General features: G+C 40.1%; 2 protein-coding genes across 6 annotated transcripts in view; one reads left to right on the forward strand and one right to left on the reverse strand.

The window, feature by feature from the left end:
• Nucleotides 1-15,651, forward strand: part of SLC2A12 (solute carrier family 2 member 12) — a 58,363-nt gene extending 42,712 nt beyond the window's left edge. For 2 of the 3 annotated variants that reach the window (XM_039242026.1, XM_039242027.1), the window contains 2 exons: nt 1,753-1,885; nt 13,206-15,651. In XM_039242026.1, coding sequence (XP_039097957.1) covers nt 1,753-1,885; nt 13,206-13,311 — 239 coding nt within the window. In that variant the 3' untranslated portion in view covers nt 13,312-15,651. The remainder of the gene's footprint in view (nt 1-1,752; nt 1,886-13,205) is intronic. The other variant, XM_039242029.1, reaches the window with a different exon arrangement.
• A 754-nt stretch (nt 15,652-16,405) lies between these two features.
• TBPL1 (TATA-box binding protein like 1) overlaps nt 16,406-25,100 on the reverse strand; it is a 34,865-nt gene continuing 26,170 nt past the window's right edge. For 2 of the 3 annotated variants that reach the window (XM_039242031.1, XM_039242030.1), the window contains 6 exons: nt 24,409-24,587; nt 22,291-22,373; nt 22,084-22,147; nt 19,572-19,675; nt 19,382-19,476; nt 16,406-17,683 (listed from right to left, as the gene is read on the reverse strand). In XM_039242031.1, coding sequence (XP_039097962.1) covers nt 17,604-17,683; nt 19,382-19,476; nt 19,572-19,675; nt 22,084-22,147; nt 22,291-22,373; nt 24,409-24,543 — 561 coding nt within the window. In that variant the 5' untranslated portion in view covers nt 24,544-24,587 and the 3' untranslated portion in view covers nt 16,406-17,603. The remainder of the gene's footprint in view (nt 17,684-19,381; nt 19,477-19,571; nt 19,676-22,083; nt 22,148-22,290; nt 22,374-24,408; nt 24,588-25,100) is intronic. The other variant, XM_039242032.1, reaches the window with a different exon arrangement.

Genomic DNA, 25,100 nt, shown 5'->3' on the forward strand with positions numbered 1-25,100 from the left:
AAGCTCTGGGTGTTTGGGGCAAGAAGGTGCTCAGGGAAGGGATGGAGGCAAACTTGGGTATCTGCGTGGCTGTCAGGAAGAAGGGATGGAGAGCCAACCCAGAGGGCATGGCAGAGCCTCTGAGCCGAAGTTCCTGAAAACTAGACTTGAACTTCAGAATCAGTGAGGAAGACCTTGTAACAGGCAGGGCCAGCCCGCCACGTGGTGAGAATCTCTAAAGGCCTCAGCTCCCTGTCACTGAAAGTGTTCAAACAGACCAGAGAACAAGTTGGATGAGGTGCCCCCCCCTTTTTTTTTCACTTTCTATATTCTGGTTTTATGTCCCAAAGAGGAAAGCAGGACGGATTCTACAAGCACTTTAGTAAGCACTCACTGGGACAAAAGCATGTGCCAGCAGCAAGGAAAGCACAAGGGATCGGACTTTAATTAAAACTGCCCAAAGCACTGCGGCACCATCCCTTCTTCCTGCTTCTCCTCACTCAGCACCGCTGACTGACAGGTGGTTAATATGCTCAGATCCTTCCATCCTGCATTCACCAAACCGCCCCACTGCACTTTTCCTGAGCAACCAGTTGGGATTTGTGGCTGCAGCTGTTATGGGCTGTTTGCACTGTCTCTGGCTGTGGTCAGTCTGAGCCTGTGTTTGTTAAGAGCCAGTTTCTTCCCCCACTACCCCCCCCCCCGACCCCCCGCCAGGCTGGACTTCCTGCCGCTGAGTTCGGGGCAGCACAGTGCACATGCCAGGCTCCCGTGCCCTGGGGTGCCACTTCTCCCCAGTTAACTTGTCTTGACCTTGGTCAGTAACTACAAAAGCACTGTACCTGCGGCTAGAAGCGGTCAGAGGAAACACCAGGCTGGCAGGCAAGGATCTGGCTTGTTGTTGATGAATCTTAGCTAATGCCTTTCATTAGATCTCTTACCACTTTTTTTCTCTGAATCCAGGAAGAGTCATTACCAATATGCTGCCAGCTACTAAAATGAATATTGCCAACACGAGCGTGTATTTGAGTCAGGGTAAAGAAGGGTGAGCTTGTTTCAAGGAAAGTTTATCTGTATAAATGTCTTTAAAAATGTCCACCAAATAGAAACCAAACTGTGACAGCCAGTACTCCCAGGAGGGGAACTGGGAGGGGGGGTGGTGAAGAGAGGAGATATTTTACCTTCTGCTTTCTTTGTTTCATTGTTGTTTGAAGTCTTTTTTTTTTTTTTTTTTTGCAATGAGCATGTATATTACCATTTTGAAAGAGAAGAAAGCATGTTCAGCAGGAAGATGGCACTGGGTTTAAATTGTGGTAGTCACAGGCTTCTATTTACTTTGACAGGAAAAGCTGGGGTAGTTTGTTACCATGAAACTTACAGAGGTTGACTATATTTTTAATTTGTGGTTGCTATTTCTCTGGATATATACACTACCAGTGTGTTTGGAAATAAATACATATTCTTTTATAGATGCTCTAAGAAGCAGCTGTCCACAAATAGGATCAAAGCAACACAAGACATATTTTTAGGGGTGCCTGAGTGGCTTAGTCGGTTGAGTGTCCTACTCTTGATTTCTGCTCAGATCATGATCCCAGGGTCCTGGGATTGAGCGCTGCGTTGGACTATACACTGAGTATGGAACCTGCTTAGGGTTCTCTCTCTCTCTCTCTCTCTCCGCCCCTCTCCCCTGCTTTCCTTTTCTCTCTCTCTCTCAAATAAAAAACAAAAAAACCAAAACCCACATTTTTAATCAGTCTCTTTTGCCCATTGTAGATCTCATTGGCTTGCCGTGGGTGTGCTTTATATATACAATCATGAGCCTGGCATCCCTGGTTTTTGTTGTCGTGTTTATACCTGAGACAAAGGGATGCTCTTTGGAACAGATATCAGCAGAGCTGGCAAAAGCGTAAGTATTATGTGCATCACTCTCTGAAACAACATTCTGGTGTAGGTTTTACGTACAACTGAGTAATGATAACATCTGAAATTATTTCAGGATATTCCCTATGGTGTGAAACCATATCTCAGAGCACAATTGCAGGCTTTAGGCCATGTGTTGAACCTGGGTGGCTAAGCGAAGGAGTTAGAATAACCAGTGATTTCTAACAGGTGAACTTTTTGAAGCTCTTTTCAGAAATGTTCGAAGAATCTCTCTCATCTCCCTAGGTCCCCCACCCAGGAGAGTTTTTTGTTTGCTTGTTTGTTTGGGGTTTCAGGGAAGTCTTGGAATGCCATGCTCCCTCCCTGTGCCAAAACCACAGGCTTCTCCTCTTACACTTGTAGGTGGTCTCTAAGCTCCAAACACCTGTTAAGGCTAAGATTATCAGGAATGCTCTTGGGTTTAAGTGACTGCAGTTATTCCAAATACGGCACAATCAAAATGAATTTAAGAAGAGTTCCTCATACGGATAGTATTCAGAAAACTGGTGAAATGCATCTTATACAGAGAGATCGTTTAGATGATTTAACTTTGACGTGGGCTGTAGAAAACTCTTTAGTTTTGGTAACAGCTCACAGCTCTGACTGCTTAACTGTGGGCAAGGAGGTGATACACAGGGGCCAGGAATGGAGGGGAACTTGTTTTCTTCCTAGGATTACACGATTACACTTGAACATGGAAAGATACTTGCTCTTGGGTTTTAATATAATGGGAGGGCACGACTTATTTACAGTTTGTGAATGTCTTCTGGAAATACTTCCAATATGCTGGAGAGAAATGTCTGATTGCTACAGGAAATGTGGGCACTGTGATGCTTCAGCTTTTGTCTGAAGGAAGAATACACCTGATGGCCGATTTGATGGTATCTGTAGGTGTACATGTTCATTTAGAGTAGGGTTTGGAAAACTTCTGCTTTGTATTTTATGCACTTTTAAGAGGCTTGCAGTTTTAATATTTTTCATGTTTATTTAATTAGTTTTGAGAGAGAGAGAAAGAGAGAGGGAGAAACAGAAAGAGGTGGTGGGCAGAGGGGCAAAGAGATTGGGAAAGAGAATCCCAAGCAAGCTCCATGCTGACAGCATGGAGCTCAACACAGGGCTCAATCTCACAAATCATGATCATGATCTGAGCGGAAATCAAGAGTCAGATGCTTAACTGACTGAGTCACCCAGGAGCCCACAGAGTGGTTTGCATTTTTTAAATATTTCACATAAGTGAGCAGGAAGACTTTTCTCTTAATTCAAACTATAAGTTAAACATCAAATTGTAGGATTACTTTTTAATACAGATAAAGCCCCCATTTTTAAAAAATACAATGAAAATGAAAGTTATTCATTTACAAAGATGTATAATTGTCGGGAAGGCTGACTGGACCGTTGGCCCGATCAGCATATTGCCTGGCTCAATGCTAGTTAAAACCAACAGGCTGGACTTCTTGGAGAGCACAGAATCTTAACAAGACTGTTACAGGTACATGATTCAAATAACTAATAGACTCAGACTTTGGTAACTCCATGCATTCATCTGGAAATTTGATTCAGATTCAAGGCCTTTTCCAGGACTGAGATGCCAGGACACTAAAGACTTCCAAATCTATTGTTCATTCTTCACTTCCCATTCTTCCCCATAGCCTGTTTCACATCAGTTGTCTGTTTAAATGGAACACACCATCCCCCAATGTAGTGGCTTAAGATATGGTATTTCCTGTTTCCCAGGATTCTTTGGCTTGCCTGGGTGCACTCTGCCTGGGTGCACTCTGCCTGGGTGCACTCATGTGTCTCCATCAGCAGGAAGGACCATCGTACTGGATGGTGTAAGAGAGCCTCAGCCGCATGATGGCGGTGGCTGCTGACTCAGTGAAGACTTCTGTTGCCCTTCTCATGGCCTCAGCCTCCAGCAGGCTAAAGTGGCTTCCTCACACGGCAGACTCGGGGCAGCATTTCAATGTGGTAGAAATAGGAGCTATAAGGCCTGGTATAAGGTTCTGGAAGTCACACTACAGTATCTCCATTGGTATCTAGCATCCTACAAGTCCCAAGGCCAGCCCAGAGTCAAGGGCTGTAGGAATTGACTTAATCTCTTGATGAGACAAAGGACACAGAATTTTTTTTTTTAGCCACATTGAATCTACCACACCTATTCTTTTAGCTCCTATGAAACAGTTTTCTTTCCTGCATTCCCTCCTACCTCATTGATGCTTATTTCTTTATCTCTCCTTCTATTCCTACATCATAGTTATTATCATTGCGGACTTAGCCTGCCATCCTTATGCCTTATAAGACAATGCAAATCCTCGTCTTTGAAGCCCTGCATAATCCTAGCCCTGGATAGCATTCCTTTCCCTGGATTTTTAATATGTTTCTAGTCCCAGTTTCTTCTCTACTATCTTAGCTAGAGCTGTACTGGTTTCACCCCCTTAACTATGTTATAAAGTCTTGCTTTCCTGGTGTGGCCCCTGCCCATCATCTTTCTTACGGAACCTCTCTCTACAGTGCCTAGAATAATACTGATTCTTAGCAGATGGTTAAAAAGTATCCACTGTTCAGTTTGATAACCTATGAATAAGGCCAATGCTGAATTCACTGTGGGGGGGGGGGGCGTAGGATTAGAGCCTGGGTGATGGTGTAAAGTACAATAGGTTTTGGTCTGTGGGTCACAGGGTGTGATTTAATCTACAGTTGAGTGGAGCCTATGCAATGGGAGGAGGCAGAGGTATGTGTTCAGCTACATGAGCCAGACTGGCTATTCCACACCACTCCCTTTTCCCCACCGCTTCAGGTTTTCTTCATTCAGCTCCTTTTTGACCATCTACTATGCACCAGACACGAGTCAAGGAAAGAACTGAAGATGTAGGAGTCAAAGAATCCATAGCTTCTTTAGGAGTCAGGCAAGAAAACAGACTGTTGCAAATATTTACCGTTGTTGACAGGCACAAAGGGAAGTCAGCTATATTGGAGGGTCTCATTTATAAAATCTTCCCTAAAGAGCTAATACCAAAGCAGAATCTTGAAGGAGTTATCTGGGAGAAGAGACGTATGTGCGAGACACGGGTATCACACGCAGAGGCTAGCATACTCGCTGGTGTGGTATGAAGGGGACAAGAGAATTGAGACGTGAGTGCTGAGCAAAAGGCAGAGAACAGTCAGGAAGGGGCTTGTCCTTCTTGGTAAAGAGTTTGGGTTTTATGCTAAAGGCAGCGGGGCATGTTTAGGGGCACCTGGATGGCTGTCGGTTGGGCATCCAACTTTGGCTCAGGTCATGATCTCACGGTTCATGGGTTTGAGTCCTGTGTTGGGTTCTGTGCTGACAGCTCAGAGCCTGGAGCCTGTTTTGGATTCTGTGTCTCCCTCTCTCTCTGCTCGTTCCCTGATCGTATTCTGTCTCCATCTCTCAAAAATAAATTAACATCAAACATTCGAAAAATAAAAATAAAAAAGTAAAGTTAACAGAGCAGGAGGGAAAAGTTACCTATTTTTAAAGGAGGACTCTGGCAAAATACAGAGAATGGAAGTGGAGGGGCTGCTGAATGAGGGAGACCGATGGGAGTCTGCTGAAGAAATCAGATAGAAAACTATGGGGCTGGACGGCATGTAGGGACGGAACCAAACAACTTGGACCTGGATTGGAAAAGATGGTGGAGGGAAAGGAGCAAATCTCTCTCAAGCTTAGAGAACTAACCCCATACACAAATGGGACATGTGCTCTCATGAGACGAGGAGGAGGAAGAGCAGGTTTAGTGGACCGGGCTCAGGGACAACACTGAGCTCAGTTCGTACATACTACCTGTGAGGTGCCTCCAGGACATGCAAGTGGCTGATGGGGGAAAGACCAGTGTACATCAGAAGCCAGTCCCCAACACATCAGTGCACAGGGATGGAAGTGGGGGCTGATCCACATTTCGTGGAGCCTAAACTTTTGAGGGCCATGTTGGAGGAACAATAATACAAATTATGAACGTAAAGTTAGGTGTGACTATATGGGTCTTGGAAGAGGCTGTGCAGAGAGGGACCCCCGGGTGTACATGTCATTGGCTTTATGGTAGGTCCACCTTGTGCGTAAGCACCTTGTAAACCACCTATCTATTAGCTGGGGCTGTGAAATTCCTTTTAAAAAGAAAGGTTTGTTAAAACTCTTGTGAACGACACTATGAAGTTGAGGCAGGGAGAAAGCAGTTAGGAATTAACTGAACAAAACAAAGGGCCTACCCTATTGTCACTCCTGATCTCATTCTTTTTTTTTTTTTTTTTTTAAGTGTCACTTGAAAGTGGAAGGAACATTCTGGATGAGTTAAGGTTAAGAAACTGTTAGATTTATTTTTCATAGAGGGCTGCCAGAATGTATCAGATTGCAAACCCAATAAAAATTTGAGGACAAAGCCTAGGAAAAGCCAATCTTCCTATCTACTAGACCTCAGAATAAGACATTCCCTAGCAACATCAGATTTGGCTGTCTAAAACTCAACAAAACTTACTCATTCAGCATTGGGGTGGGGAAGGAATCCGTCGAAATCCGTAAAGCTCTGAATTATGAAATGTTTTTGAAAGGATCCCATTTCAGTTACTTTTGAGTCACACAGTTATTCAAATTGAAATCCAAACCTCAAGTTATAAACTGCAAAGTAAGAGAAATCCAAAAGCCAAAGTACTTTCGACCCTAGACATGACGACATGGGTACCGGGTATTGGGGCCCAAAAATAGATTCAAGCCCTGATGCAGAGAATTATAAAAGATGGGGTGGCACAATAATCCTGTGTGTGACATTCATAGCAGCAGTGAAGGCCATCTACGAGGGTGTATGTTGTGGGGAAGCCCAGTACCGAGGGCAGAAAGAGTTGTTCTGGGAAGTCTTGGCAAACTCTTGTTTACATATTAGTAGAGAGCCCGCGCTTTGGTTTAGCTCGAAGAAGCAGGTTGGCAAAGGCTTTTCACATGAAGGTGTAAGCAGCCTGAATTGTGTAGACTGACCAAAGTATGTATGCTAAACAAGGTTCCCTGGAGGGAAATGCCAGCAACAAAAATAAAAAGACAAAATACATAATGTTTCTCCAACTAGCTAAGTAAATGCGGGACAGCAGAAAGCCCAGGGAACTTGTTGGAATGCAGAAGCTTAAGTGAGCTTAGAGAGTGAGGAAGGACCCTGTTGTGTTAAGCAGGTTGTCACAAACTTAGGAGTTTATGAAAAAAAAAAAGAACTGTTTTTTGTCACCATGGAAAGAGATAGTCCTGACATGTATGTCCCAATGATTTTCTAAAGAATAAGAAGGGGAATAATTTATAAGGTCAAATTAACATCGAAGTTGATCCTATATATTGCTTAACGTTTTTCTTTCTCATCTTCGGAGTTCGATTCCTTTACTTCCCATTTCTGCAAGGCTGAGAAAACAAATATTCTCCCAAGGTTGTTAAGCTTCTAATAAAATAAACAGCGACTCAGCTGAGAGGTCAGAAAAGATTTTAGCAATAATGTAATTTGAAAGGATTTTATTTTGAACTTCTGCCCTGCCAGCTACAAACTCAAAACGGGATGTTTGCCACATTTGCTATTTCAGCTGTGACTTTGATGCTTTTCCTCCGTTCAAGTGGAAACAAATAGAGAAAATTAACGAGCTAATGTTTCAGAAATATTTTTAGTTCTGAGGCTTAGGTTATTTTTCACTTCCAGGAGTCTATTATACGTGGTCATTGCTTCATTCATTCACCCAAATTCACTTATTCGATGAATATTTCCTGAGCATCTAATCCATGCCAGGCACTCTTCTAGGTGCTACGGCAACATTACTCAATGACCAAATATGCCATGAGTATTAAAACATACCAATACAATAGCCCCTTAATCAGGGGGCTAGTTTTTTTTTTTTAAGTTTGTTTATTTTGAGAGAGAGTGAGCGAGTGTGGGGGAGGGGCAGAGGAAGAGCAAGAGAGAGAATCCCAAGTAGGCTCCCTGTTGTCAGTGTGGAGCCCAATGTGAGGCTCAATATCACGAACCTCAAGATCATGACCTGAGCCAAAATCAAGAGTCAAGAGTCAGATGCTCAACCTACTGAGCCACCCAGGCGCCTCAGGGGGCTCTTTTTGATCGCGTGATCTGAGAAGGTTATTCTGAGAGGCAACATTTAAGATAAAATCTATATGATAATAAAGGAACCAACAAAGATAGGGTGAAGAAGAATTTGGGCAGAGAGAACAGTTAGTGCAAAGGCTAATCTGAAATGCACTTGACCTGTTCCAGAAACAGCAAGAAGTCCAGGAAGCTGGAGTCTGTGTGAGATTAGTCAGAAAGTCAGTAGAGACTAGCGTACAGAGCTCTGCAGGCCCAGCGAGTTTGGATTTCATTCTAAGTGCAATAGGAAGCAACTAAAATATTTTAAGCAGGGAGTGACATGATCTGATTTACATTTTGAGGCATGCCAAGTAAGCCTCTGCAGTCACACAGCTGAAAGTGGCTGAGAAAGCACACAAGCGCAGGGTTGGGTTTTTCTCATTTTAAATCATGATCATCGACCTCAAGTGGCCTTCAGTGCTGCCTGGCCATCGCACATGTCCCTGGCCCATTAACTGCTTGCCTGCTAGACAACTGCTCCATACGGCCTTCTCTCTCTGGAAATCTCCCTTCTTCCGTAGCCCTGTTCACTCCCACTGATGGTCTTGTCTCTGACTTTACTGAGAAAAATGGACACAATCAGAAGGGAACTTCCATAATCTTGCACATAAGTGTTTGTATCCAAATACACTACCATCTCACTGGGTTTTCTCTGGTGGCCTCAGTATTCCTGTATGAGGCCAACCACTTCATGCTCTCCTCCATGCCTTTTCCAGAACATTCTCTGACAGTTATCTCTGCTCACCCATGCATCCTGCCCATTGTACCTCTCCCTTTATCTTGACTTCTCACCAGCATGGAAACCCTGTGTAATTTTTCCCAATCTTAAAAAAAAAAAAACGGCCTTGGGGCGCCTGGGTGGCTCAGTCGGTTGAGCACCTGGCTTCGGCTCAGGTCATGATCTCACAATTGGAGGGTTCAAGCCTTGCGTCGGGCTCTGTGCTGACAGCTAGCTCAGTGTCTCCTTCTCTCTATGACTCTCCCCTGCTGCTCATGCTCTCTCTCTCTCTCTCTCTCTCAAAAATAAATAAAACATTAAAAAAATTTTAAATGGCCTTGATTCCATTTTTCTCTTTAGCTTTTGCTGTTTTTCTGCTACCATTTATAGCAAATTCTAGCATATTCATTGTCAACTCCTCTTTTCCCATTCTCTTATGAACCTGCTCCAGTAAGCTTCTATGGCCACCACTCTGCTGAAATTGCTCTTTGTAACGTACCAGTTACCTCTCCATTGCTAAAGCCACTGGTCAGTTCTCAGTCTTCATCTTAATGGCTACCATGGTGACCATCCCTAGAATTGGACCGAGGTGAGCATGCCTTCCTTCCTGAAATACTTGCTTCACTGCCTTTGAGGACCCAGTGACTGGTTGTCTCCTGTCAGTCACCCCTTCAGCATCCTCTGCTGGTTCCGTCTTATCTTCCCACTATCTTAAAGCTTTCATTCCCCAAGGCTTAGTTCTTAGAGCACTTCTCTATCAGCCTCACTGGTTTATTGATCTCAGATAAAGTTACTGAATGAATAAATGAATGAATGAATGGATATAAGAGTGAGGCAATGCAGTAGTCAAGATGATACTTAAATGTTAAGAAACAACATGGATGGCAAGATAGGGCAGCCAGGAGGACTAGGTTTCAGGGATGGAGAGATTCCAGAGTACTGTTTTAGGTATATTCATTTTGAGATGACCATTAGGCAATAGATAGATGTATTATTAGTCAGCTGCAGATATATAATAAGTCTGAAAGGCACTCAGGGATAGGGTCAGATTGGGGTGGTATGTAGTTTGTAGGTGGTATTTAAGTTGTGGACCAGATGAAATCTAGTCAGAGAGCAGTGAGAGGGGAATGAGGTCCAGAACCAAGCCCTAGGTTAATTCAACATTTAGAGATCAAACAGAAGAGAGGGAGTATCCAAAAAGACTGAAAAGGAACCGAAAGTGAGTCTGGAGGAAAGCCAGGAGACCATGGGATCACCGATGCCAAAAAAAAGTGTTCTGGGAAGATGGGACCAGATGGTGCTGAAAGCTGCTGAGAGGTCAAGTACAAAGAGTGAGGTGACCGCAGGCTTGTCAGGCAGTCTCAGTGGAGTGACAGTACAGAAAAACCGTTTGAGGCTTGAGAAGGGACCAGAAGTTCATGAAGTGAGAAAATCAGCTACATCCTTCTGTCCAGTTTTGCTACGAAGGGAAGCAAGCAGGATGGTCTTAACATAGACTGTCATGACCACTCGCCCTGTGGATGCTCTGCGTCCCAGCTCGCTTTCTCAAGGACCAGCACCTCAACAAATCTTTGCCACACCAGGGCCTGCAATCCACTGAGTAGCCATCACCATGTCCTCGCTTCCCCCGCTCAGACTCCACAGACCACCACCACCCCCTATTCCCTGCCTGCTCTTCCTCCAACATTTAGGGGAAAACCAACTCTGATGAAACCATTCCTTAACTTATTTTATCCCCGCATCCAAGGGGCTACATGTGGCCGAAGAAAACACACAACTGCGCTGACAAGACTGATTATAAATTTATGAACACAAATCTCAAGTAGGTCTTCAGGCAAGTGGAGAGTTGATTTCCCTTCTCTCCAAGTGGATTACTTTACACTCTATACTCTTTCCTCAAGCCTCGAACATTCTTCCCACTTCCTCTCTGCCGCTGATCTTGCCTTTTTAGATCACTGACAAAACAGAAATAAAGAGACCAACTCATCCTCCATGCCATCTACTAAATTACCTACATGTATGCCCATATCTTCTGTCTATGCCAGCTCTACCCTTTATGAACTGAATGCCATCAACCTCCCCCTTCTGTGAGGTTATCATAACACACACACAGAGCTGCATATTTACCAAAATAAACAATATACCTCTCATGACTTCAAGCTCCCTCCAGGAACCAACCCCTTTCCTGCCTACTTTTCAGTTCTCAAGTACACTAAAACCTTGTATGGCAAGTAGCTTGTTCTGCGAGTGTTCTGCAAGACAAGCAAACATTCCTAATACATTTTAACTTGATATATGAGCAACGTCTTGCAATACGAGTATCACGTGATGCCAAATGTCACATGATCACAACTGAGCCAATGGTTCTTGAAATTTGCATTCATAATCAAGTGCTTTGTTTTACAAGCATGTTTGTGGAACGAATTATGCTCTCAAGCCAAGGTTCTACTGTGCTCTGTATTGTCTCTATGTCCTCACCTTCCATTCTTTCTTGAACTTACACCACGCAGACTTGCTCATGTTCTTAACTCCGAAGGCTACTTAGGACTTGCAAGTTATCAAACCTTAGGGACAGTTCTCAGTCCCTGTTACTTGACTTTCCGGAAGCACTTGTGCAGTTCCTCATGCTCCCTATCTGCAAATGCTTGTTTTCACTTGTCTTCTGGAATATCACCCTTCCCTGATTTTCCTCCTACCTCAATTAGTCGCTTCTTGGTCTCCTTTGCTTCCTTCCTGTCCTCCTCCTCCTCCTCTTTGCCTTTAAAAACAGTAGTGCCCAGGACTCAGTCCTTAGATCTATATCTACATTTACTTCTTATATCCCTAAGGTATTATATTCCATCCATAAAGTGATGACTCCCACATGTCTGTCTCCAGGTTTTGACCTATTACCCGACTTTCAAATTTCCAAATCTAACTGCTTACTTAACATCTTTGGATGGAATATCTAATAGGCATCTCTGGCTTAACATCACCTACACAGAACTCTTGATTTTCAGTCCCACTCACCCAAATGCACGCACATTCTTCCATAAGCCTTCTGCCTGGGGGTTGTGGGGAGGGGCTCCTCAAGCCAGATGCTTAGGATTCATCCACAATAATCACTATGCCCCACATCCATACTAATCACTAAGTCTCCTTAATTCTGTTAACAAGACATACCACGAATCTGACACCTTCTGCCAGTACCATTCTGAGTTCCAGCCACCATCTTTCACCTGGACTAGACTAACCTCCGCACTGGTCTTCCAGCCCTGGCCCTCTACAGTCTGTCCTCCACAGGGCAGTTAGATTGATCTTTTACAAATGTCATTCCTCAGCTCAAAATCCTATGGTTCAAATTACATTTCAAATAAAATGCAGACTTCTGACTATGGCCGCCACCTATCTGTCCGGCCTCATCTTATCATTCGTATACTCGCCATGCTCTGATCCATAAACATCGTGCTTCCAATGCTTACATGGTTCCTTTCTTGTTAGTTTCTGATCAAATGTCACTTCTTTAGAGCTATGCCAGCAGTAGGATAATCACCTCTCACCCAACTACTTTCATTCTTCTTTTCCTTTCCATTTGCTTTTCTCATTAGCACTTTTACTACTAGAAATTATATGCTTATGTGCCTATCTCCTTTATTAAAATGTAAGCTCCTTGAAAGCAGGAGTCTATATCCACTGTATCTTCAGTACCCACCATAGTACCAGGTGCATAGTGGCTACTTAAGTAACTGGTTAAATTACAGGAAAAGATCTTTGAAAGAGGAGGTTCAAAGGTGGCTCTGTTTCTTTTTTAATCATTTTTTTAAGTTTATTTACTTTTGAGAGAGAGAAGTGGGGAGGCAGAAAGTGAGACAGAAGATCTAAAGCAGGCTCTGCGCTGACAGCAGAGAGCCTGATGCAGGGCTTGAATTTATGAACCGTGAGATCGTGATCTGAGCCATAGTCGGATGCTGAATCGACTGAACCACCCAGGGAACCCTTTATTTCATTTTTAAATAAGCATAAAATACTAGAAAATATTTTTATCCTGGTAAGAATAATCCTGTAGAAAAAAATTATTAATGCAGAATCAAGGGGATAGTGCAGAAGGCAGACAATGTAGATATACATATAGGCGTATTAATAGAGTTTGAGAAGCGGAGGAAAATAAACTAGGATCCGGGATGTTATCTCCAGTAGTTCTATGTAATACAATCCTTGGACTTTGCAGGTAGGAATGCCTTGATTGTGTTCTGAGAAGTCGCCCTCCCCACTTTACCCTTTGCATGAGATTGACCAAAGTTCTGCGGTATGCTGAATTTCAGGATCCATCAAAGTTTTACAATGAAAATGTCATTTTTTTTTTTTTTGCTTAGCTAAAACATTAGAGCCCCAGAATGATTTAAAAAATTAATAGCCTACACCCTTCCCACACTCCCCCCAGTACTATAAACTAAGAATGACATTTTCATTAGTGCCTCTTTCTCTTTCAGGAACTTTGTGAAAAACAACATTTGTTTTATGAGTCATCATCAAGAGGAATTAGTGCCAAAACAGCTTCAAAAAAGAAAACCCCCAGGAGCAGCTCTGGGGGTGTAAAAAGCTGTGTGGTAGCGGACAAGCAAGGCAGCCTTCTCCGGAGATCTGATGGCCTCAAATCTTACAAATGGTGATAAAGTATAAGAACAATTAGAAGAGTGTCTTTGTACCAATACATATTGGCCACTCCCCTGTTTCCTTAGGGTCATCGAGCTAGTTTTAGAGGGACACCCTAAAATTATAAAGACAACCTTTAACGTCCACCTCTCAAAAGGTAAACGAGGTACAAGATGCCAAGTGATCTCTTACTCTGAGTAGGATACTAGGTGAAAAAAATACTGGCTGGTTCAATGCTTTCCACCTTTTTCACAGAGCAACCTTTGAAAAACTATGAACTAGTAATGCGATCAACTTCTGCCTTAAGGTATGTACATACAGAGGCCAGTTGTAGCTTTATTATCCAGACACGAGTGGCCTGAACACGAGCTTACAGGTTTTTTTTGCCCACGATGATAGTACTTGCACTGGGTCTTCTGCACAAAAGAACCAGGACATCATGTGGACAATTGCACCTATGTTCTAGATTAGGTTAGGATCCTGGCTAGGATTTCAGTGATAATTCCTAATTATAGTTCAACAAGTACAAAGATTATGCAGCTTATTTTGTGAATTATGAACAGTGTAATGCAAAATACTTTTATAAATTTTATGTATTATAAAATATTAAAAGAAACAATTCTGCAATAGTTGATTAAAAGGACACTTTTCCATCCATTTAAAAAAATATGAATAGAAAAGACAATTTTAAAATCCTGGGACCATATATACTTAGTAGTAACTGTTAGTAAAACATTAGGAAAGGAATCAGGCCATTAGGTTATTTATCCAAACCTCTAATTGATTAGGTTTGAGTTATTCAGTCAAGCTTATAAAACTCTCTCCTTGTAAGGCTTTCATGATGACTTAATCCATAGTTTCCTGCCACTCTTTGCACTCCTCAGGAATATCACTACCTCAGGTTATGGCTATCATTGATGCTGACTTTCAGATGACGGCAGATGTAGACATCAGGACGATTCCTTCACTGTGTTCTCTATGATGAAACAGAGGCCATCAGCTGTACCAGAGACCTGGGCTCTTACCCACACAGCAATGAATTGCTCTCTTCTGCATTTCTCCAGTTTGAGTATTAGGACTTGGTGGGGCATTTTACCAATTTGGATATGACGACAGAAAATCTACAATAAAGAATCTTGACCCACTTAAGGAGTAACCCATTAAATTATTATTATAAGCTACAGGAGGCACACAGAAACGTAAAGCATGAATAACCGAACTTGAGAAAGAGTAACAGATTATGATTGGCCTGAAGAAAAGAGAATCCTAAGAGCCAAAACCCTTTGTTATTTAGGTTGGGATTTTCCTACTGGCCCCTAACAAACTGCCCCAGTTTGACAGAAGGGTATATAGCCTAGTAACTCCCCTATAACAAAACGGAGAGACTACCAATCTATGTAATTAACACTGAAACTGTACTAGGAGAGACTCCGGAGAATAACTACAAGTCCTGATTCTGAAATGCATCACATAATGAAAATTGGCAGGGAAAGTTATGAAGAAGGAGATTTGAGATCTTACTTCTACCACAGCACATTGCCCATGCGAGTTAGAGCATGTTTTTCATTTCGTATTTTGGAAGGAGAAGGAAAAATGTGTTCTGTAGAGGATCAATTTAAGAAATTTATTATGAATCTTCAGTGGAATTATATGTTGAGATTTTTTTTAAAGTCAAGACAGATAATTGATATGAATTTTTTTGCCAAGCATCACAGATTGTAAGATATTTATCAAAACTGTTACACGTTTCCTTCAAAGTATATACATTAGCTATTTGTTTTTAGCCATTCATCATAAATGGGTAGTAAATTGTTCATAAATTTAGGCGGTTTATCACTGGTCATTTCAACATCAGTATCTTAAACGCTCTTACATGTTTCTTTTATTATCCCGAGTCTGTGACTGAATAATTCAGTCTTCAAACAAATTTTTACCCAATATGCCCCCAATCAGAGCTTTTTGGTTTTCAAAAATAAAAAAGGGGGAATACTTATAATTTGTATGTATATATTCACAGTTTTTATTTATAAAAAAAAAAATGTACAGCACTTGGGAGGAGCCAGCAGAAGACATCAGATGAGCCCATTCCTACCAGCTTTGTTAAGTGCAGCGGGTCAGCCAGGACACTTTGCCGGGAGATGCGCACAGCAGCCTTGAAACCTGAACTGGATAGATTGTCTTTCTTCCTCTTTTCTGACAAAGCGTTTTGATGAGCTACTGATCCACTTACTTTTCAAGTCACTCAAATATTGAAAGTATTACAACATCTGGATCTGCACATTGGCCATATAGTCATGTTTTTTTCCCCCTTTTCTACATTTCTTGTGTGTGTGTGTGTGTGTGTGTGTGTGTGTGTGTGTGTGTGAACATTACAAAACAGGTCACTTATCACTGTAAATTAAAGCTACGTGGAAAATCTCAGTTTTTAAAAGTCTGTCCAGAGCCTGTGACTTCTTCACTGAACTGTATCCTCTATATATTTTATGAGATCTACCTATCCTACTGGAGTGTACATGAAGCAGATACACACAATGTAAAGAAGAGAGAGAGAGGGAAAGAGAGGGGGTGAAGTTTGAAAAACCACAATTAAATCTTTCACAAGAAAGAAAATATAAGTTAGCCTTTGCCCCCCATTTAAGAGTGAGAGGCTCGGTAGGGAAAGACATCGAGAAGAAAGGAGATAAAAATAAATCTAAAATAATGTATATTGTTCAGTGCAGTAAATTCAGTGAGGTTTGGAAGACGTTATAAGATGGTAAGGAAAATGTACTCGAATATGGAGGTTGAGATGTTGCAATTTTTCATGAAGCTTTCAAAACATTCTGGAAATTCAGGTTTTAGTGGAAGATTGTGTTGGAATACTGCCTCTGGTTAAGATTCTACTGAGAAGCTAACTGGACCCTCCTCCACTCAGCTTTATTTCTAATTGACATCATTATTGGGTCTACTAAACTCCAAACCCCAGCCGTGGAGCCCAAGTGCAGCTCGATCGTGCATGACCATTCCAGGGCTCACACGGGTGAGCCAGAGACCAATGTTTCACAAACGCATATTTATTGTCAGTTTAAGAGGAGCAATCCCAAATACTGAGTAGTCAGTCACTCTTCAGCTCCATTAAATAAGACACAGCAAGGGGAAAAACATATCTTGCAAAATGGCTTTCAAGTTCAAGTTGAACTATATTATAATTATACTGTGGCACAGAGGCAGCTTGTGGGCACTTCTTGTTAAAACAGCACAATGTATCAACTTCTGACAAGACTCTTAGTATAGCCTTGAACACCAACCTAAGATTACTACTTTCCTACAACTAGAGTTGAGTCTTACCAGAATCACAAAAGTACATATGAGGTACAACTCATCAGAGCTTCTTTCTCACATCCATCTCATAGGTAAGAGGTTTTGCTTTTTTAAAACTACAATTTTGTAACTTTTAAAAGATATGTAACATGTTCTATCATATTAAATTAGCAACATAAAACATTATGCTTAATCTATACAGTTCTACTCCGGTTCATTCCCTAGAATTTATATACATATTTTTATTTCTAATCTGCGAGGAAAAAATGCCTATTTGATATTTGGTAACAGAGCATTAAAAGATACTATACACACGCGGCATATATATATTTACAAAATACACTTCAAAAAGAAGCCAACACACTTTTAGCAAAAGTCTAAGCTTGCATAGATTAAAAAGAAAAAAGGAATTGTGAATACAATTTTTGTTAAAATAGAAAATGGGGAATAAAAGTTACAGAATGGATATGAAGAGAGATCTTTTCCAAACTTTTATTTGTGCACATTCAATTGAAAAAGATAACTTTTACAGGTTCTTTGGTGCCCATATTCAGCATACAAAAATGTGAAAGACTATTCACAAATAAAGCACATTAGCTCAAACTGGAAAAAAAAATAATGACAACAACAGAACAATTTAAGGTAGTGCACACTGTGACAGCTCTGCTTACGGGGACATGAGAATTACTGCGAAAATAAATAGAATGTCCTTTTGTAAAAGCAGCAATGTCATGTCTTGTAAACTTCCTTTTTATATTACAGCAAGGTCTGAAATAAAATCCAAAGGGCCTGGAGCTTACACACGTAGCTGTGAATGAATAAAAGAGTCTATTTCCTCAATTACTGTTGGTCCAGTTTTGCTTCTGTTTTGAGTCCAATGTGCAGCAGGTTTTAAAAGGTGCTCAGTTAGGGATTCTAACCAATTAAGCGATGAATTATAAAATTTCTTTCCTGCTTTCAAACACAAATGGGTAAATCTGTTCCACAGCAGTAGCAACAGCCTTTACGTTGGGCCCTGTACCAAACACAACAGAGGAAGGGGTGAGAAGAGCGCCAGGAACACGAATTTCCCAGAACTGAAAATATTCACATGGTTTAGAATATGGGGTTGTTTTTAAAAAGATCTACACTTTACATAATTAGGCAGTCACAGCAAAATCCAACAGAATACAATTTTTTTCTGAACAATTAGAGGAAATCTGAAACACAAAATGATGTGATTCATCTTGTTTCAGGGCCCCAGGGTGAAGATGGTGTATATAAAAATCACACACAGACTATTGTGACACAGCAAGGGGAAGTTAAGCACGGTTAGATACTGAGTAAAGGCAGGAATGATAAATGGAGTGGACATTTTGGTCACTATCCTTTTGGTCACTGGAGTCTGGCTTTTGGTTAGGCCACCTCTGGTGCTCACAGGAGTACTGAGGAACCCAGTAAAAGTACAACAAAGCTGCTTCCAAGTACTAGGAGATCAGAGAGCTGTTACAAACTAAATGGTCCATAAGGCCCCACAGATTAGTACTCACTACCCTCTCCCCACCATGTTTATTACTAATCTGGCCATTCATCCGCACAGCTTGCTCAGTGAATAGGGAAGCGCATACATGCGCGTGCACGCACGCACACACACACGGGAATGAGGTGACGCTACATATGAATTAATACATATAATATTAGGAATAACTAGCTTTTAAAAAATTTAATCTTTCATTTAAATAGCTAAAAAGAAACATTAAAAGAAGATATTTTCATAAAACATTTTAATAAAAATGGTTTCACTAATGTACACTTAACTCTTCTGAAAGATCTTAAAAACATACATATTGTACCCACTGTGAACTCTCTGAAGGTACTGACCACGTGTTATCAGGGTCTGCTCCTTCCTGATTCCTTCCCCAACAGAGGATAGTGCTTTGTGTATGGGAACCACTCACTACCTGTTCACTAACATTTCATAGGATGTTCCCGATGTAAATATATAATGTATACTAACTAACCCAACTGTCTTCAACTTTGTTATGTTGTTAAGTTACCTATTAACTCAAATATAGATTTTACCTATGCATCATAAACTCTAAATTAATAGGGACTTATCCACAGACCTTGGGGCTCCGCAGAAGCCTACGCTCCAAAATGTAAAAAGACAGTTGAAAGAAGGGAAGAGATGGATTTGTTCCCATTCCATTTTAAGATTCAGGCATGACCCTGGCAGTAGGCTTTAAAAGTCTCCAAGGAAGATGTGAAAACCCATAGAATGAGTCAAAACTAAAACTTATTTGTTCAGCGTCTAAAGGTGTCAAGAATGTGTATTTTCTGTTAAGGACTAAAGGAATAAAAAGAAAAATTCAAGGACACCAAAGAAATTTTCCTGAACTCAATTTAGTCAAAGGTTGGGCCTAACTCCTAAGTGATGTCTCCGTACAATTTATAAGCACAGTGCTGTTAAAAACCGTTCTGTGTGCTACTGCTGTCCTTTGACATCCATGCCTGGTCTTTGAAACCACCTCTTCCAAATACTCAGGATTCAAAAGATATATAACAAAATACACATAAGACATGATAAATCATGATACGTGACAGGTACCCATCTATATGAATATTTTGCTTATGTAAAACCTCGATGAAGTTTACGAAATGGAATTCTCTTGGAGCGCCTGTGTGGCTCAGTGGGTTAAGTGTCTGACTCACTTGGTTTCAAATTATAAAATACCTGTTACTGTGATACTTCCTGTTGAAAAAATCTGTAACGTAGCTCTTAGAGATTTTATCCGATAGCACACAGCAGGATGAAGTTCAGGTTCGTAACTATCCAAAAAGACAAATCACAATTAGTATAAACATTTATAGGCTGACAAGCAATTACAAATTTAGTAAGCTGTCTTGATTCTTCGAAGACCTACCTGGCATGAGGTCTATTGTTCTTTGTGAATTCTGGCAAACGGATTTCAAAGGGCATATTACACACTGCCAAAACATTAACGACCTTAAAATCTGTAAATATTACCTTCAGGAGAGAAGCACAACTCAATGAATTATTTTGAAACAAAAAAATTGCTCATCAGAAAAAAATTGTACATCAGGGCAACTATAAATAACTGTTTCCTTAAAAATAAACGCAAACAAGAAAGAACAACATATGAAGAACTGATATGTAGTATTTTAATTATCAGTGACTTCTTACTACCATTACAGGTGACCCTTGAACCACACAGGGATTAGTGCCCTCTGCCAGTCAAAAGTCCACGAATAACTTCTGACCCCCCAAAAACTACTCATAAATAGCCTACTACTGACTGGAAGCCTTACCCATAACATAAATAGTTGATTAACACATATTTTGTATACATATTATATACTGTATTCTTACAATAAAACTAGAGAAAAGAAAATGTTATTAAGAAAATCATAAGAAAGAGAAAGTCCATTTATAGCACTGTACGATATTTATCAAAAAATATCTGTATGTAAGTGGATCTGCACAGTTCAAACCTGTGTTGTTCAAGGGTCAACTGTAATTAAAGAAAAAGGTCAAAAACTTCATCAAAAAGGTAAATAAAACCCAAGATATTTGCATGATTAAAACATCTGGGTCTTTTGAATCTTATGTTTTATTTCTTTAAACTTTAAGTGGGATATTTAAACTACTGGGATAGGAGAAAGAATAGTGATTTAAAAAATTAGAGCAGAGTTCTCCTTCTCAAGAGTCAAAATGGAAGTTGCCACTTAAATAAATAAATACTGAGTATACACTGAGCTCCAAAGGGTCAGACTTTTTCTTATAGGCAGTAAGGTAAAAAGGTATTTCTGTGAGTTTAGTTAGATATTTTCTTTTGGGGGGGTGGTGGTGGTAGAGTGAGAAAATGATGCTTTAAACTGAGATTTGTCTCAACACTTCTAATATTAAGCTAAGACAAACTCCAAGGCTAAAAAGTAACTTCAGTCACTACTGCCAATAACTTGAATGGTTGTATCTTATTATCTTTTGAAACGTTCCCAGTAAAACTACAATTCTGAGTTAACTATTTTCCATCTGAGTACTTGCACGAGGCAGCTGATGAAAGTCACTGCACTGTCCAAAGTGGCACTGCCATCAGTCAAGTCTCTCAATATCACCACTTTCCTTAAGCACCAATCCTCCCCTTCTCTCATCACCAGTACTTCGGTGCTTTTCTAGAACCTTCCACCTCAGAGAAGACTGAGGAGGACAGAGAGAAACTCGACTTCCCACTACTCACTGCTCATTCGAATTCCATACAGCTCGGGCCCATCCCTTCAACCCATCTTATTTTTCTTTCATTTACTCATCATTTGCAAGTGACATAACAAGTCCATACTACATACTAATTTTACCAAATTTATGCCTCCATAAAATGATATTTGATAAAGTTAACATACCAGCGATGGTCACTTTACAAGTAAGAGCCCGCCAACCAGCGTTTACTTTTTGTGGACTAAACCATGGATTTAACACAGCAAGCCAATCATACAATGTCCCTTTCTATACAACGTGCATTTTGTTTTGGATTTATGTTAGTTTTTAAAAAAAAAATTATTTTTGAGAGCATGCAAGTGGGGGAGGGGCAGAGAGAGAGAGAGAGAGAGGGAGGCAGAGGATCTGAAGCGGGCTCTGCACTGACAGCAGAGAGCACGATGCAGGGCTCAAACTCACAAACCACAAGGTCATGAGCTGAGCCGAAATCAAGAGCCACATGCTTAACCAACTAAGCCACGCAGGTGCCCCAGGATTCACGTCATTTTTAATACAGCTGATTGATTTTACAGAATGCAGGCTTTTCTGAGTTCTTATACACAGGTGTATACTCAGTATTAGTTATTCATGTGAAATGTTTTCAACTTACAACAGCAAATACAGTTATGTCTAAAGCACAGATTCAGTAAGTTCTGCATATTTTTAAATAATAATTCCCTGTTATAATGGTAATGTTCTCACTAACCATAACCTGCTTACCCTTAGCCATGAAATGCATAGATCTATGCAAGTTTCATTCTAATATATTTTTTCTTCTTTATAATTTATGTGATAGCTATCTATAAATAAAAACAAATGTGCTTCCACTTTTTAAACACAGGGCCCTACTCCCTATTCTTCATCCTGACAAAGCACTTCTGAGATCATCAAAAACATGGTTTTGTGTGTGTGTGAGAAGCGAACCACCTGAAGAGCTGAACAGGCAGGTCACTCGTGAGGTAACAAGACTATGAGAAAGGGGCAGGGACAAAGCCAGGAACCTTCCACGTACGCACATGCGTGAGTTCACTACAAAGTTTTCGTACTGAAGGACAGTAAAAAACAGTTTTGCATGATTTCTTCAGTCTGTTAAATTAAAAAAATTAACTTTATAAACTAATTCCTTTAATATTTGCAGTTTGGATGTTTTTTGAAAACGTTACCTGAAAACCTAGTTTCTGCAGGCTGCGGGCTAAACGTCTGGCTCCAAATTTTGCTTCTTCTTCACTATGGTTTTAAGGAGACGAAAAGATTGTCAGTTACACAGGAAATAAATTTTATACAGACAGACATGACAAACTACACACATGATTTTAACTAGGAAAATGTCCTTCCCACAAAGGAAACATTAAAAATCCAAGTAAATTTACCTTGTTGCTCCAGTGCAAATAATTTTTCCTGAGGACCAAATCGTAGCTGTGATTCTAGGTTTTCTAAGCTTCATTAATACTTTCTGCAAAAAAAAAACAAAACAAAAAAAACACAAAAAGCTGATTACACATTAAATATTAATTTTCACTTACGGTTCTGCTCTCTGTGGACATTTTAATAAAAGTTTAACTACTGCTTGATGCTTACCCGAGACTGAAATAAATAAATGTTCTCCAAATCATTCATTCTGAAATCAAGTTCCATACTGAATACAAAGAACATATTAATCCAAAAGGACATTTAACTAATTAAAAATACAAGCTCTGCATGAATCTCTTACTGTATACTTGAAATCAATGTACTACAAGTCTGTACACTTTCCAACTCTCATTCAACCCTGGTCACATAACTGGAATTTGCAATTCGCACTCCACATTTGCACTCCACTACAACATGCCAAACCTGTTCACACCTCAGGGGTTTTGCAGTAATTGTTACTTTCATCCAGAATATTCTTCCCTCAATATTCTCACTTCAGTCAAGTCTCTCACCAGGTGTCAGACAGAAAGGCCTTCCCCGACCACTCCATCAAAGCACACATCCCTCTGCTGTTCCCTGCCTCCTACCTTGCTTTATGCTGCTTCTCGGTATTCATCGCTACTTTAGATTGTATCTCACAGTTGAGATGCCTACTACAAGTTCAAGTTCAATATACAAATCTTGAATGCAGGAAAAATGGTGGAGCTAGACATGTAATTTTAGATTCCTCAGATATGAAAGGCATTTAAAAAAGCTGTGGGTTTGAAAGAAATTATCTACAGAATGAGCATAAATTGGTCAGGCACTAAGGTCCAAGAGAACAATGAATTTAAATTTTCATTGTAATTTTTCACTTATGGAAATATTAATTATATGTTCATTGTCCGTAAGAGAAATGTTTACTGCATACAATAGCATAAGAATCAGACATTTCTCCTTCAAACTTTTGTTACATTTTGAGTTTTGCCCTTCCTCTGTCATATGTCATATTCTCCAACTGTTATCAAAGCTATTAAATCGGAAAGGATAAAATTTACGAAAGAGTCGAAATAAAATTTAAACTAAAAGACAGTATAAAATTTCATACACAAGTGGCGGAGAAACATGAAACTGAGTTTATTCTGCATTTAAACGTCCTTCACCACCAGCTTATCCATCTGCTTAACCTTCTCAGCCGTCTTCCCAGGGAGAATGACCTCCTTGGCCCATGGTGTGCACAAGTTCCAAAACAGCGTTAGGCCTTTTACTCTCTACACTTTTTTAGCAGATATATTCATTCCTTTATTTAGGTGACAATGGCATTGCTGATGAACTTGAAAATCTTAATTATGGCTCACTATTAATTTTTAATTTAATTCCCCTTAACTTAGTTTGTAGTACTAAGAACTAATGATAATTTACTGAGGCATACTGCACCTAATTTTTAGAGCTTAGAGCCTTCATTTACATTCATAATTTTCATAATAATATAAGATACGTATCTCAACATCATTTGGTTTATAAAAACCAATGAACATGTATTGTCACTTCTGTTAATCTCAATAAAGTTAAGGGCAATTTATCAATGCTTTTATTTTAAATAATATAGGTCTAACAAAAACTAAAATTTAAAGTGTCCAGGTTAGGATATGAACCATATTATTTTCAGCAATTTGTTACTAAGAATACCAACTATTTTTATTTTACCTAAATAAAGAGGGGTATGACAACAGACTACAAAAGTCACAACGTATATATATATAAGGACTTCATATAATGCATCGTTCACGTAAGCAAAAAATTATACTTGAATAAATACAGACCACTGTACAAATATTCCCTTCTTCAGTTCAAAGAAATTAAGAGAATAATTTTGTTTAGTAGCTTGTGAGTTCTTTGCTAAGACCTGGAGATATGTATATGCACAAGCTGGCACTTCGTGGGAGAGGCCTTCTACGGGGCTCCGTACTGTATTCAGTACAACCAGCACATGGTAAGGTACTCATAAACCATCTGCAGAGTGAATATATTTTAGTGTATCATTTATAGCACTATAAAACCAATCTATGTAGCACACACATCAAAATTTAGATACTTACTCCAACATCACGCTTATAAATTACATTTGCTCCCTCCAAAGCAATCTTCCTTAAGTTCAAATGGCATCTTGTTCTAAAAACACAGACTACATTTGTAATTAGAATGTCCAATGCAACATCACTGTCTGCATCCATTGGGGTAGTTTAGAAACTGAGCTTCCCACCACGAAGATCACATCCTGAGGAATAAAACAAAATAAAGTAATTACACTTAAATATCCTGTTAATTTATTTTATATAGTCTTGAAAATTAAGATGTAAGAAATTAATTACATTATTTATTTTTCAAATGTTGCTCAAACCAAATCATGTCTCTTCTGTTCCCCACTAAAAATGTCATTTTTAAGAAGATAACAAACATGTCATACAGAACCTTTCAAAACCTGGACCTTTTATTCTTTTTTTTTTTTTACAAATAGTTTATTGTCAAATTAGTTTCCACATAACACCCAGTGCTCATCCCCACAAGTGTCCTCCTCCATGCCCCTCCCCCCTCCCCCCCACATCCATCAGTCCTCAGTTTTTGTCAGCATTCAGGAGTCTCTCATGGTTTGCCTCTCTCCCTTTCCCCCACCATTTCCCCCTTCTTCTCCCCCTCATTCCTCAGTTAAGTTCCTCCTAATCCTCCTATACGTGCAAACATATGATATTTGTCCTTCTCTGCCTGACTTATTTCGCTCAGCATAACACCC

Source organism: Hyaena hyaena, unplaced genomic scaffold, assembly GCF_003009895.1.
Source record: "Hyaena hyaena isolate Hyena2069 unplaced genomic scaffold, ASM300989v1 scaffold_204, whole genome shotgun sequence".
Lineage (NCBI taxonomy): Eukaryota > Metazoa > Chordata > Mammalia > Carnivora > Hyaenidae > Hyaena > Hyaena hyaena.